Source organism: Anabrus simplex, chromosome 7 (genome assembly GCF_040414725.1).
Source record: "Anabrus simplex isolate iqAnaSimp1 chromosome 7, ASM4041472v1, whole genome shotgun sequence".
Classification (NCBI taxonomy): Eukaryota; Metazoa; Arthropoda; class Insecta; order Orthoptera; family Tettigoniidae; genus Anabrus; species Anabrus simplex.
Window position 1 is genome coordinate 99,684,452 of NC_090271.1, and position 16,761 is coordinate 99,701,212.

General features: G+C 37.8%; 1 protein-coding gene across 1 annotated transcript in view; it reads right to left on the reverse strand.

Moving 5' to 3' along the window:
* Positions 1 to 340: 340 nt before the first annotated feature.
* Positions 341 to 16,761, reverse strand: part of LOC136876938 (uncharacterized) — a 45,803-nt gene continuing 29,382 nt past the window's right edge. Inside the window, exon 5 of the mRNA XM_068228714.1 lies at positions 341 to 3,700. Coding sequence (XP_068084815.1) covers positions 2,786 to 3,700 — 915 coding nt within the window. The 3' untranslated portion in view covers positions 341 to 2,785. The remainder of the gene's footprint in view (positions 3,701 to 16,761) is intronic.

Here is a 16,761-nt window from a genome sequence, read left to right on the forward strand (position 1 = left end):
CACTAAATTTCAGCTGTCTATTGCCAGCGGTATCCCAGAAAAAAGTTCAAAATTAATTTTTTTCAAAATTTTGAATTTAATTTATTTAATAATGTTTGATAAGTCATGGCACTGAAAAAAAATTGGTAGGATTCTTTTCAGTATACTGTTTTTTGTTGCCAAGTTTCAGTTTTCTAGGTGTAACAATAGCTGAAGAAAAAAATATAAATTTTAGTAGTGTCATTTTGCTTACATCTCCCCTAAGATGAATGGTAGGTGCTATACAGTATATGAAATGAGAGGTAGAGAAGTTCTTTCTGCAAGGAAAATAGGACAGAAAGTGATCATCACAGAGAGCTAATTATTCTCGTGAAACATGCACTTTATTTGTGTCTAAGAATTAAATTTCATATAAACAAGCTTTCAAATCAAATCATTTAACTACACTAAAAATCATCAATTTTGAAATGATTCACTCTAGACTGTAATGCCACTGTTGCAATTAGCATTACCTCATAATCTAGTATCAGGTGAAATTCATTCAACTAGAAAAAAAATAAATGCATATATTACAAAATCTCAAGCAAGTTAGCTACGTAAGTATTTCTCTACTGCTTAACCAAAAATATTTAAACTTATAACTAAATAAAAAGAATGATTAAAATTTATAGGAACTGGCCTTCTACAGAAACATGTGACTGTAACTGTTCATCAATTTCTTAAAAGAATCCATTAATACATTATTCTAGAATATGTAATTACAGAATATAATTCAGAACAAAAATTCATTAAAGCAGCTAACAGGCTATCATGACAGTAATTCAAAGTGTTTGGTATTTTAAATTCATTAAACACATTTTAAAAACCTGAAAAGTATCCACACAACACTATATTTATAAAAAGAAAATTGATTATGATCAGTAAAAATTTATGAAGTTCTAATACAACAACTTTCAAAATATTTCATTCAAGAATGTTAAATATTGAAACAATATCTAAGAGTAATAAAATTACTGACCTAAAATACATTATATCAATTGAATCCTTTCCAGAATATATCTGCCTTTTGTTCTCAAATCCATATTCTTATATATGTACTATAAACACTGTCTATACTAAATATAAATTTAAAAATGTAGATAATATAAATGCAACACCATACTTGTTTCCTTTCCTGGAAATTAAAAAGAATTTACACTAATTTCATCACTAACTCGTGAAATACAGTAATTGGGTAGACTACCCATGTTTTCGAAGACCAAGAAATAGTTATTTAATTTTTCTGAAAAAAATTAAATAAAATCTATTCACCTCCTAATCTCCAAAGATTAACTGTGATTAAGAATGCTCCAAAATTCATTCAATCTATCATACATCCACATCTAAATTGGTTTAAAGGAGGAAGTAGCAATTATCTTTATAAATCCTTTTCTTCATGAGGAATTCCACATATGAATATGTTCACTGATTTGTTAATAATTAGAAAAAAGGCAAACTTTTCCAGTAAACCCAATCACAAAATGATTCTGGGTTTGATTACGTTATTTAAGATTCTGTAAGATCTTCAATCATATGATCGCTCTGAAGTTCAGTTTTTCCAACATCCTTGGTAAGAATTTATATACTGTATTAGGAATTACAATTTATATTGTTACTGAAGTAAAAAAATTATCTTGTAACATAAAAATGCAAAATATCATTTTGAAATTTAGTATATAATAATTAAGATTCACTTCAAGTAGGCCATGACTGCCAAAAGAGATGTGAAAGAAACCCAAGAATATAAATAATGTGTTAAGAGTTAGCAATGACATGATTTTATGACAATTCTGTTACTCAAATAGCTTGAACTAACTCGTAGAGTAGGGTCACAAATTATTCAAGCTCAATCCTCCTTTTCCAGAACAAGTTTTCACTAAATATTAAAATTGCAATATCTGAAGATTGACATTTACACAATATAGGTGTAAAGTATTTCTTTCTGCACAAGCAATTTAATTGGAGCATGAGTATTCCAAAACCATAATAGGTAGTGGAAAATTGCTTTAAACACAATTTGCGTAGTATTTCTCAAAACTATCTTCATTTAAATTGAAATTACAGGGAATAAACAGTACAGTGTGGTCTTATGATGAACAATTAAATCAACTGCCCACTGTTGCTACGTGATCAAGTTATTTCTGATTGATAATGCTTAGGAGTCAACTCACTTGAAAAAAACTCCTCAACATACTCTGGACTGTGAAGACACAATTTATAAGTCTCTTTGACATATTATTAAGGGGAAAATGCTTATATACTGTAACTGTACTATTTCAAAAATGTTTATGGTCCATAAAACATCACAGATATCTAATGGAAAAATATCAGTTTGGATATCATATTACATTTTAACATTATAATAAAATATGTTACTTGTAAATTAATCAATGTAACTAGAATTCTGTGCAGTTTTAAAAATCTACCAAAAATTCTAATATAAAATATTATTTTGAAGATTTACACACATGGAGGTCACCATGCTAGATCACTTGATATGGAAAAGGAAGACCCATGTTCTGCTGTATTTCACAAAATTCAAATTAGTAATGATTGAGTGAAAAGATGATATCAAGTTAGAACCACTGTATCAAAAATGTAAATTACTCAACAACGGCCCAACACTGATGAAGTATAGGATTTTACACATAAAAGGAAATATACCCTCAACATCTTGATGGATTATGCTGCCCTACAATACATACTCAATCAGAACGGAATTCCTTTTTAATTTAAAATATTAGGTATAACTTGTGCAGACAGCTAGTTAGGCAAAGAACATCCTCTGATACCGATTCAAGAGTCTAAGAGAAGAGTCTTCATACCCACTAGGTATATAAGTAGTTCCTGAGTTTGAAGTCATGACCGGTGTACCAGGGGCACGACTGAATCTCTTTAAAGATTCAGATTGTGTGGTTGCACAGGAATTTCCAAGTACGTGCTCTTGTTTGTTATAGCCTAATCCAGCATTTGTCACACTGACATTTGCTTTTCCTTTCTGATCAAACAATTTATTCTCAGAGAAATTCATTAATGGATTGAAAATATCATTCTTATTTTCAAATATTTTACTGCAAAATGACTGATAATTATTCATGGTATCCTCGTAATTGATATTCAAATCTGCTATGAGATCAGACAAAGTCTTCCCTGAAATATTAATCAACTGATCTTCATGAATCTTAGCAAAAACATTTTCCATTCCTTCATTAATTTGAGTTTCATTCAAAGATAGATTAAGTCTAGGGACAGAAGGGTGTTGCTTCAAGAAATATTTCTTCTCATTGTAGTCACGAAGACCATTGACAAAATTTACATTACCCTCAAAAATGTTGGTTGCTAATCCTCCAAAACGATTAGATGGGAGGGTATCACACAAACTATCAATACAATTAACTTGCTTAAGGTTAGATAAAAATCTCATTTTCCCAGGACAGCAAACTGAAGGTTCCAATGCAGCAGTAGACTTTAGGTCTATACTACTGGTGTCACATAATTTGACTCCATACAATTCCTCATCCATAGCACGTTCCAAGCTCCATAATCCCTTTGTGAAAGCATTTCTAGTTGAAGGATTTGTATGATTCTTATCCAGTTGCTGATTCAAAGAAGATGTTGAACATGAAATGTCGGGTTCTTCAAAGTGGTCAAGGTCCTCCCTTTGTAGATGATTTCTTGATCTCTAAATGGTTTATAGTAATAAAAATTATACAATTAGTTCAAATAAATACAATACTTAATAACTTTTTTTACAATGACTAAATTTAAAATTTTACTAATTTACCACAAACACATCCCAAATATTCATAATTAACTATGACAATGGTCAAAGAGGAGTTTGATTATTGTAAATACCAACAACCTACACAATAATGCCCTTAAAAAATTAAATATTTATTAAACACAAATTAGAAACTGTAACAAGTAAACATTGATTTCAAAAACGTTGTAAAGAGCATTCCATTTCTCACTCACAGTAAGCTTACATTATATACTTCAAATACCACAGGAAATAGCTCCTCCCTCTGTGGAACAATGTTAAAAAGTCAGCTCTAGATTCCAAGATTGTGGGTTCAAACCCATCAGAGGTAGTCAGATTTTTGAAGGGCAGAAAAAAGTCCATTAGTCACTCCTTGTCATATGATGTTGGCAAGTAAAAAATTTCTGGTGACATATTCGATGTTTACCTGACAAAATTCAGCCATCGATCAGATCTGATTCTCTGCTATCCGTTAGAGTAAAAGGGAACGTCGAAAGTGACATGCAGGCAGCCCAAATGCCATCAAAATCAAAGAGTTCACTTGATGCGTGATAAATTAAGTGACTAAGGGGGCCAGGTCATTACTTGTAGAACTATTCTTTGTTTCTTACATACTTCTTGCACAACATTGACATGCGTTTTAGGTCGTTGTCCTACTGCAGAACAAGCCCTCTTCCAATAAGCTGAGTTGAAGATGGTACTGCATAGTTCAACAGAATGTGACGGTACTGTTCCTTCCTGAAGATACCTTCCGCTCTCACCATGTCTCCCACATTATTGTTACCGAAACAACCCAAACTATAATGCTACCAACTCCATATTTCATGTTGGTTTCTCTTGGACGACGGCAGATATATTGGTGATGATTCGACCTTAACTTCTCAAACATTGATATCAATCCACAGCATACATTTTCCACTGGTCAATAGTCCAATCCTTGTGTTGTCTGGCCTACTGAAGTGTCTGAGATTTATGTCCGTGTGTTAAGAGAAGCATTTTTTTGGCAGATATATGCCCAAACAACCCAGTATAACGCAAATGATATTTCACAATCAGCAGTGACACAGACTGTTCTCTAGTTCTGTTGATTTCAGCGCAGATGTTCACAGCTGTAAGCCCTCTGTTATGCTTTCTTAAGATAACAATGGGTTTAGAAGATGTTATTTTAGAACGTCCAATACATACTCAATCTTTGTGAGAGCATGTCTCTTATCTTTGCTTCAAAGCAGAGTGAATGCCAAATCCAAAATCTCTCATTTTGTAGCAATCTGCCAGTTTGACCAACCGTCTTGTTGGCACATGCCACAGCATGCTTTTCTTCACTTATGGTAACTTTTCCCTCCATTTCTGCAGTGAGTCTTGATCCTTCAAAAATTGGAGCAGTACTGAAGAAAAATCAGTGGGGTTCTTTCCAGTCTACCAAAACTATTTTTGAATAGATAAATTTATAAACTACCTGAAAAAGAAAACATATGATAACAGAATTACACCTGGAAAAGTTGAATTAATTAGTTTCTTTTTCAGGTATAATTCTGTTGCCATATATTTCCTTTCTGAGGTAGTTTATAAATTCATTTATTCAAAATTACTGTCGACAGACTGAAGAACCTAATAGTTACAAATTTGGTTTACGTCACACCGACAGAGATAGGTTTTATGATGGCGGAGGGATATGAAAGGGCTAAGAGAGGGAAGGAAGCTATCATGACCTTAATTAAGGTTCAACCCCAGCATCTGCCTGGTGTAAAAAATGGGAAACCACAGAACACCATCTTGAGGGCTGCCGACAGTAGGGTTCGAATATGCTATCTCCTGAATGCAAGCTCACAGCTGCACGGTAAAAGTCAGTATTAGAAAATAGCTTGAGAAAACAGTCTAAACCAACAGAGACATTCAAATAGGAGGGAAAGTAGTTCGTATTAGAGCTAACAATAGATTTTATTTTTTACAATTTCTTTTATGCCACACGAACACAGATAGGTCTTATGGCGACGATGGGATAGGAAATGCCTAGGAGTTGGAAGGAAGCGGCCGCGGCGTTAAGGTATAGCCCCAGCGTTTGCCTGGTGTGAAAAATGGGAAACCACGGAAAACAATCTCAGAAATAAGAAGTTTGTGGTTACTTTCGTTGACTTCAAAAAAAGCCCATGATTCTATAGAACGATATGCACTCCTCCAAATTCTAAAGGAGATGGGTTTAGACAACAAAATGATAGCAATTATCCAACAGACTCTAACCAACACAACCTCTAGAGTGAAATTCAGGGGAGAGATTTTTGGACATCTTCGAAATCAAGACAGGTGTAAGGCAGGGAGACAGATTATTGCCTCTAATCTTCAACTGTGTACTGAAGAAAATAATTCGCGAATGGCGCAAAGAGATGTCCAAGGAAAGGTCGGGATAGGACTTCAAACATGATCCAAGAGAACTGGACTGACGATAGATGGTCTAGCTTTTGCAGATGATCTTGCGATATTCTCTGATTCCCTACATACCGCTGCAAAACAAATCAACCTACTTAAAACCCAAGCAGCAAAGGCTGGCTTCCAGATCTCCTTTGAAAGAACAGAGTTTATAACGAATATCAAGCCAGCTCCTAGAGAGTTAATTTTAGAACAGGGGAAAATAAAATGAGCAGTAAAGTTTAAATACTTAGGCAAGTGGATAGCACCTAACAACTGTGAGAAACTAGCAATCATATCTAGAATCAACAAGATGGAAGTGGCATACCAACTAACTAGAAATATCTACAACAAAAGATCAGTGTCCATCAAGGCCAAGCTTAGACATTATTGTTCAGTCATTCGTCCAGAGGCCCTTTATGCAGCAGAATGCCTTGTATTGAACAGGAAGTGTTTACTTGAAAAGCTAGAAGCCAAAGAAATAAAAATCCTGAGAAAGATCCTAGGACAAATCAGAGAAAATAGTGAGTACAGGAGACGGCATAAAAATGAACTGTACCTGCATGTGGAAAGGATAACAGACACCATTCGGAAACGGAGGATTAATTTTTACGAGCTTGCAGAGATTGACCAACTGGATCTTATCCTACTTTGTAAACAAGAAAACCAAGGGACCCTGGTTCACCGAAGTTGAAAAAGGCCTTCAAGAAATAGGGATCACACATGAAGACATCCAGGAACGTGTTCCTCTCCAGAAGAAAGTTCGAGCATATCAGCGACTCCAAGAAAAGCCGAAGTTGAAAACAGGCATGAAGTGGACTGATGAAAGAAAGGAGGCTGACAGAAAGCGAATGCGGGAATACTGGCAAAGAATTAAACATCGAGGATGCAAACAGCTGAAATAATGTGGTCCACAGCCTGCCAAAACGAATAATAATAATAAAAAATAAATAATCTATTTGCGAACAGTCTACCTTTAATAAAAGCACTAACTGTAACAAAATAATGGGTACAGGAAAGAAGACCAAAAAAGTTAAAATCAACATCAAAACTTATTCTATTCAAGAGATTTCTTGGAGACTGGATGTTCTCCAAATTATTTGTGAGATGAATCAAGATGAAAATTAAATCAGATGAGGAATTAGCTGATAATTTTTACATTCAGATCTGAATATTGCTTGAAGAAATGATGGATGGAAGTACATAAATTTGGTGAACAAATTTCAGTTGACATACAGATATCTTGGTGAGAAGTATCACTCCTACTGTGTTGGCACTATTCCACCAAAATTGCAATATGGTTTGTTACCAGCAGTGAAAGTACTGGGGATTTCATATGAGCTCGGTCGACAACAAAGTGGAATTGATACAAGAAGGTGCAGGGGAAGAGGCTGCATTCCAAACTAAGAAAATGGTTTCCAAAAGGAGAATACTTAGGCCTATAAGATGGAGCACCATGTCATACTCTCCAAAAGGGTTCGGTAAAAGGCTTTCTTTTGCAGATGGAAAATACCACTCTACTGTCCTGGACAGGTAATTTACCATATACCGGGTGGTCCACTAGCACCTTGCGATCCAGTTTTATGCATCCCTTCACATTTACTACAATTCTGAAAGACATCGGTCCCATTCTCTAAACCGGGATAATATAACAAGATGTGTGTTTACGGGCTAGAAGACGGCAGGAATCGTAAGCGCCACTATTAATTCATTATGGGTACCTCGAATGAACCCGTAAAATGAGTACAGATACGCACAACACGTGCTTTAAACAAGAGGTGGACGCACAGACCGAAACACGGTACTGTGTAGTCTGGGTAGTGGGCGCCGTAGGTCAAGTGTCGCAGTAGCTCACATGGCAAGCAGGCGGGGAGATATGTGATAGTGGACAGTGCTCGAGGTAGGAGGTTCGAATCCCATATAAGAATATTTTTTAACAGCCAGTTGCCTGGGATGTGGTAAGGTTGCATACTGGATAGCTTCCAAGGACTCATTTGTTTATCTGACCCTGTATAAGACCATATGTATCGTTGCATTGGGTATGGTGCTGGGTTGGTCGAGGATGAGCAGATGATAGTCTGTGGCCAGTTAGCTATATTGTACATGTTCCAAGCTTCTTAGAACACAGGCAGAGCAAAGTATGTCCCATTGGAACAATAACAACATACAATGGCAGGTAAGTATGTAGCTGCACTAACTCCCCACCTTCGAAGCAATAAACAACACAAAGTTTATTCACTGCCTTGAGATGTATTCGAGTGACGAGTATGTGGATATGTTACTTATCTATGGAGAAGCTAGACAGAATGCATACCAGGCACAACGCCTGTACCAAGAACGCTACCTGAATAGACGACAACCGACGGGCATGACATTTCGAAGTGTGGAAAAACGCCTGTGGATACTGCATCCCTGGGAAGGACACGGCCTGTTCAAGATCATCCTGTGATGTCTGCTGAAATGAAGAGGTCGTGTTTGACACTATCCGGCATAACCCTCATACTACCCCACAGGCCATTGCACAGGAGACAGTAGAGGCGCGCGGCTGTGAGCTTGCATCCGGGAGATAGATTCGAATCCCACTATCGGCAGCCCTGAAGATGGTTTTCCGTGGTTTCCCATTTTCACACCAGGCAAATGCTGGGGCTGTACCTTAATTAAGGCCACGGCCGCTTCCTTCCAACTCCTAGGCCTTTCCTATCCCATCGTCGCCATAAGACCTATCTGTGTCGGTGCGACGTAAAGCCCCTAGCAAAAAAGCACAGGAGACAAACATCAGCCAAGCGTCTGTTATGCAGATATTGCATACCCACCGGTTTCACCCGTACCATCTGCACTTACACCAGGAGCTCCACGGTCATGATTTTGATGCCTGGGTGGCGTTTTGTCAATGAATCCTACAGCACGTGGACAGTGATCCCGCTTTTCTAGCGACTCTCTTATTTACAGATGAAGCAAGATTCCACAACAATGGAACTGTTAATTACCATAATATGCATTGCTGGAGTGTGGATAACAGCTTTTCAGGTACATTGGGGCATGAATGGATGGTGTGGAATCATAGGTGATCATCCCATCGGTCCCCATTTCTTTGAGGGCCATCTGATCAGCCAACACCATCTGTGGTCTCTCCAAGATGAATTACCACCATTTTTAGAACGTGTGCCATTCCTTGATCACTGTAGGATGTGGTTTCAACATGACGGAGCTCCACGGCACGCAGCGGTGGTTGTCGGGAACCATCTCTATGCGACGTACCCTGATAAATGGATAGGAAGGGGAGGACCTGTCCCCTGGCCTGCCAGATTGCCCAATCTTATGCACCTGGATTTTTTCTGTGGGACCATGTAAAACAACTGGTGTATGCACAGGAACCAGCCAGTCCTTGACACCTTACACAGCTCATCACCGAGGCATGCCGATCCGTTTCGCCAGAGATGTTGCAATGGGCCAGACAGTCTTTACAACATAACACGCAGCTCTGTATCGATTACGGAGGTCGTCAGTTCGAGCAGGTGCTGTGTTAAACGACGTGGATAACTGAAATCCTGTCACATGTTTCCCAGCCTCTATCAACCCAGCTCCATACCAATGGCCATTTTCAAGGCCAAATAAACAAATCAATATGTGAAAAATACCGGTATTAAGTATACAACCTTGCCACATCCCGGACAACTGGCTTAAAAAAAATACTTGCATGGGACTTGAACCTTCTAATCCTCGAGCACTGCCAACTATCACACGTCCTACCGCGCGCTAGCCATGTGAGCTACTGCGACACTTGACCTTCAGCGCCCATTTCCCAGCCTATACAGTACCGCGCTCCAGGTCTGTGAATCCACCTCCTGTTTTAAAGTATGTGTCGTGCGTATCTGTACTCGTTTTACAGGTTCATTCGAGGTACCCATAATAAATTAATAGTGGTGCTCACGACTCCTGCTGTCTTCTAGCCCATAAACACACATCTCGTTATATTACCCCGGTTTAGGGAGAGGGACCGATATCTTTCAGAACTGTAGTAAATGTGAAGGGGCTGGTGGACCACCCGGTATAAATCTGATATGTTTGTAAGCTAGTGAAGAGAGCAGTGGGAAAGCAAATGATCACCACAAGAGTTCTCATTGGAAAGATAATTCAAGTTTGTTCTAATCATCCACAGATGTATTAAAAGTAATTAACAGTATGCCAAGTCAAATTAAAATACTGGTAAGACACCAAAGGTGGCTCAATGAAGTACAGTATTCAAAAGATTCATACAATTCTGATTGCAGAGCATATCCGATGAAAAAAAATTTTGGTATTTGAAAATTATTATGACCACTATAACCGAATAGTATTTGCCTGTCAGTAGTATTTGCCAGTTCTCCTAAGTTCAAAGAAATTAAGTGTATTGTTTTAGAAAGTACTTTTTTAAAGAAAATTAGTTGCAGATTCTGAATCTTAACCTTTCGAAGAACAGTGGATATACAATCTGATCAGAAGTAAAAATGGAAAGAGAGACAGATCCTAGAAGAAGGAAATTGTAAAACCCATTTTCTAAAATGGAAGTAAATAGGTACATTATACTAAAAGTAAAAATGAGAAAAAGGGCAGAAATGCAACTTCAAGACTATACGCTTGATCAGAAGAGGAAGATCAACAATAGAGCTTATATCCGCTACAAAATAAAATGGGAAAAGCATTAAGAGTATGAGAATGATTCCTGTAATATTTAGTGATTTATAAAGGTATTTTTCATGTGCAAAAGTTTGGGAAAGTTTGGTACAGAAAGATATTGGGAATTTTTCTTTAAATATAAAGGTATTCATGTATTTTGCATGCTGCTGCTGTTTAATGTAGTACTGAACAGGTGGAAAACCCTACCCTTATCTTTGATTGCTGCTGTTGTGTCACAATCCAAGATGTGTAGCCTAATTGAAAACAGACAGGCAGGGAAATGGACTGCCATCTTTCGTGTTACACTGCGTGTTCAAAATATTATTACACTTGGCCATGCTGAGAACTACTGCTTATTTACGTCCAGTGCTGTCATCTGGCTATGTTAGCAGGTTCAACAGCACATTAAATCTTCGACTGCTTAATCAGTCAGTTGGTCAGACCTTCGTGAACATGGCCTTAATTAAGGTACAGCCCTAGCATTTACCTGGTATGAAAATGGGAAAACAATCTTCAGGGTTGCCGACAGTGGAGTTTGAACTCACTATCACCCAAATGCAAGCAAATTGTTATTCATTCTGTCCTATCGATAATCCAAAACTCATGTGATAACTCTACTTGGTCCTTTGAGATGCCCCCTGTTCGCTCCACTGTCATTTACCAACAACAATAAACAAAAGGCTAACACTACTTGAGCAAAGTGCAAACTTACTTTGAATATTTAATACCAACTGATATTGTGATTTGGGGAAAGGATAAGGAAGTTAGAGAACTTTTTTATTTAACAATTTGCTTTATGTCGCACTGACACACAGGTCTTCTGGCGACGATGGGATAGGAAAGGGCTAGGAGTGGGAAGGAAGCGAGTGTGGCCTTATTGAAGGTATAGGCCCAACATTTGCTTGGTGTGAAAATGGGGAAGCCATAGAAAACTACTGTATCTTCAGGGTAGCTGACAGTGGGGTTCGAATGCACTGTCTCCCAAATGCAAGCTGATAGCTACGTGACCCAAACCACACAGCCAATTGTTCGGTTTGAGAACTATTAGATCAGCTTATCCAGTGAATGGGAAGATTAAGGGCTGAGGAATGAGAAATGCCGTAGAGAAAGGTGTAAGGAGAAAGAGCAAGAGACTGAAGTTGTGAAGAACAAATAGAGAATTACAAATTACAAAAAACAGACCAAGATGGTTTGGATATATTAATTGAATATAAAAGAAAGAATGCCCAGACTATGTAACTACAATTAAATAAAAGGAAGATCAGGTAATTCTCAGATGACTTAGATGGACCTGATTAAAACCAGCTTAAAGCAGCAAATCCTGAACTGGAACATGGTGATGGATAGCAGAAAGAAGTAGAGCAGAGTGAAAATACATTTGTCCTGATCCCATGCATCTGGCTGCAGGGAAATGATGATAAAGGTAAACATTTCTGATCTAAGAGTTTTTTTTTTTTGCTAGGGGCTTTACGTCGCACCGACACAGATAGGTCTTATGGCGACGATGGGATAGGAAAGGCTTAGGAGTTGGAAGGAAGCGGCCGTGGCCTTAAGGTACAGCCCCAGCATTTGCCTGGTGTGAAAATGGGAAACCACGGAAAACCATTTTCAGGGCTGCCGATAGTGGGATTCGAACCTACTATCTCCCGGATGCAAGCTCACAGCCGCGCGCCTCTACGCGCACGGCCAACTCGCCCGGTGATCTAAGAGTAATAGTAATAGTTCTGTATCTTCCAGATACTTCTAATAATATGGCCAGGGACTTTTCGTAGTTGAGGGGTTTAAAAACACCACCGATTCCTTTCAAAAACTAAGAAATATTACGGAAAGTTTTAACATCAAACTCCTCTTATTAACAATGTCAGATACACAGGATGAAGAGAAAACATTCTGACTAACTTCTAGGAGATGATGATTATTGTCGTTTTTGTTTTACAGCATCCAACTTCGAGGTCATCAGCCCCAACTTCTAATTTACAGGACATAACAAACAAATGATCATGAGTACAATTTACATGTATGTATATTATTACTTGAAAACTGGGTGTTTTATACCCTTCTTTAATGAATCAACAAATATAACTACAACCAACAAATCAAATTTAGCAGTCAATGACTGAAACATGCCGATTCTGTATCACACTTCAAACGTATCTTGAAAATTCAAGATTCAAGAATATTAATTTTGTATCCTGTAGCACTAACGGCTATCCTGTTCTGTAAAGAAGAACCATCTACTTCATTGTTACATAAAGCATCCTCTATGGTCCTACAAGTTAGTCAGACTTTTGGTTCTCCCAGTATTTTGAAGTACCATTTGGAGGAATTCCTACAATCATAATATGGTTTAATTCCTCTCAAAATATGTATACAGAATTATCTCCAAGGTGCAAATAACATAACGTATCCCAGAATGAAGAGCAATAACATCTTAAAATACTAAACATAAACCTGTTTCAACTTACCTTTGTAATAGCTTGACATCTTCTATGACATAAACAACATGGTCAGTGGTTCCTGTAAGTGAAAATACGTATAGCTCTATTCTAAAAATTCAGCATTTCATTCTAAATCACAGACTTATGGTCTCATAGCTATAATTTCAATGAAATGTAATTATTGTTTCCCTTTTTTTAATGAATTTTATGGACTACGATCATGTTCCTCACATACTTATGTACTTTCGCAAACTTGTCAGACTCTCAAGTAGGGAGGTCAAAACCCGTATACTACTCTATCACATTTTTGTTTCTTGTCTGCTCTGCAACAAAGAACAGAGAATTCACCTACAATGATAGTTTGGCATTATTCCACAAGCAGATTAGTATATGCTATGAGGCTCAAAGCAAACTATCCAGGATCTATATGGTAACTTGATGGCTCATCTGGCATCAACATCACGTAGAGTATCACAGGAAATGATCCATCCGATAACAACCGAGGCAGTGAGGAACAGGTTGTAAAGCTATAATACTTCAAAGAAATCATAAAGGGCGTACACTTTCACAGACCACACAGATGAAATGAAATGGCGTATGGCTTTCAGTGCTGGAATGTGTCCGAGGACTTCGGCTCGCCAGGTGCAGATGTTTTTTTATTTGACGTCCGTAGGCGACCTGCGCGTCGTGATGAGGATGAAGTGATGATGAAGACGACACATACACCCAGTCCCTGTGCCAAGGGAATTAACCAATTATGGTTAAAATTCCCAAACCTGTCGGGAATCGAACCCGGGACCCCTGTGACCAAAGGCCGGCAAGCTAACCATTTAGCCATGGAGCCGGACACCACACAGATTATGGTAACCATCAGAGGCTTCAGTTGTGTTGGATTCCTTTCATCTTTGTCCCACAATCCTTTGCAAATGCTCTCAACTGAACCTGACAGTTCGAAAGACCATTGCTGTGCCTCCTAACCCTTCCGCTTCTCAAGTTAAAATTCATATTCCATGTCTTTCATATCATGCCATCATGAGAGGTTGATAAATTTGTCATTTTGCCCAGAGTAAAATAAAATAAAAGACTGAAGTCTTCAGAGACGAGCAGTATTCAAGCCACCTCCAAAGAGGCTATGAATGAATTGGACACAATTTTGTCAGAAGTAGGCCTACATCCTGCTATCCACAACTAAAGGTCAATACATCAACTACCAGTATAGGCCTATACACCTGTGGTGAAGACCACCAGACTGTTCAACATACCAATAATACTTGCATGGTTACACAGGATCCAATCTTTTAGCCATGGTAACCAGGATTTGTAGCAGCAACACTAGAAGTTGATACACAGTGAAATATGATAAGGGCCGAACACCATCTTAATAATTAGTCACTAACTGTGAATGTCGTTCCTCCATTTCTCATCTACATGTTTGCAACACCACAGATTCCAAAATAATGGTAGTACTTTCAATGGCATCTTTCAGAGGATGGTTGCCTATTTGTACTTTCCTTTCAAACAACACTGCCAGCCCCGTGGTGTAGGGGTTGCGTGCCTGCCTCTTACCCAGAGGCCTTAGGTTCAATTCCTGGCTAGGTCAAGTATTTTTACCTGGATCTGAGGGCTGGTTCAAAGCCCACTCAACCTACGTGATACCTGACAGTGAGATGGCGGCCCCGGTCTAGAAAGCCAAGAATAATGGCCGGGAGGATTCATCATGTTGACCACACAACACCTCGTAATCTGCAGAGATTTGGGCTGAGGAGCGGTCCCTTGGTAGGCCATGACCCTTCGGGGCTGTTGCACCATGGAGTTTGGTTTGGTTTGGTTTCAAACAATAACCACTACCAAATATAGGAATTTTTCCTCCAAACAGCACAAGCACATGCTGTTATTTAAATGTTCAAGTTTGTGGATAGCAAATGTTTCCAGTTCATCAGAAGTAGCCACAGCAACTTGTGGAAGATTGTAAAAGAATTAAATAAAATGTACATTAGCAAAAGAAACAAATCAAAACTTGAACTCAAGTCACTGATTTCACATTTCAAGATTAACAAAAATAGCATACAGTATTTATAACAGACAATAAAAGAACAGAAAGATAATTTTCTTCTCAAATGATCATGGACACAAAAATATCTGCACCTTAGACTGAGAAAAATACTGTGAAAACAAAACAAAAAATGACTGAGAAGAATTTCCTTCTTGTGTCAAGACAGTTTAGTACAATGATGCATATCTTACAAAATTTAAAACTGTGCATACCACAATGTAACCACCCAATATTTTAGCCATGATAACCTGGATTTGTGATAGCCACACTGGTACACAGCAGTGAAATATGAAAATGGCCTAACACTATTTTAATAACCAGTCACTAGGTGTGAATGCCCTCACTATTATTGTACCAGCTTATTTGCTCTGATCTAGTTAACATTATTTACAGCATAAAAGCATTAGACCTATGTCCTGATCCTCAATATATAGAAATAAAATAGGCTTAAGATGTTTGTCTATACTTCAATCAAAAATGTTTAAAATTGGTATTTGTGTATCGGTCATGTCTAAGGTAAGAAAGAAATGCATGCACATCACGAGAAGACGCCTGAACAGAACACTGCGTAAAATAGCAGTATAGAGATACATCTAAAATTTTATTCTCAAACGTCGCCATTAATATCAATAAACGCTACAGAACAAAAGTTAAAATAAAATTTCCAATCTCATGCACTGTACAAACTCATCTTATGACGAATAATAACAAATATTTACAAATTTATATTTCTTATTCATTTCCTGCATCATCCTACTGCTGTTGTTTCTAATCCTACCAAAGAATTTTTTGTAACAAAGAGAGGAGGAAGAGTAAATTTTGATCTTCCATGCCATAAACACTTTATTGTAGATTAGTAGAAAGGATTTTGGTCCCGATACTTGAATGAATTGTCTGTCCCAAAGCAAGCTGTGAGCCAACGTCTGCCTGCTGCATGAGTTACCACTCCAAATACAGCAGCCTGTCTGAATATGCTAAGTTAAATGACTTTCTTTTCCATCTTGCCCTGATTCTGATAACTACTTTTAAATTTATTCGACACACTGGTCCAACATAGAACTTCAGCTAATTGATCTGAGGTATACTGACGCTGAGAGGCATGTGGAGTTTATATACTGAACGGAACACAACAATAGTCTTCACTACTGTCTGTGGCAAGGTCATTCCATTGGTACTTGGCACTGGTAGAACGCAAGCATACAGCAGTACTGTCGATGAAAAGTGATGATCTGTGCCGCTTTACTTTTTATCAAGCATTGCTTTTAACAGCAACATGTAACCAAACTTTCCCTCTAGCCATGAATCAGATTGCTTTACTCCATTTACATGAACCACCTACATGGCGACCTCTCTAAGACATGTATGACAGCTAGTGAGAGATACAGGAACTGTGGTTTATGTAACAAGATTCCCCTACTAAATGTAATTTCTCA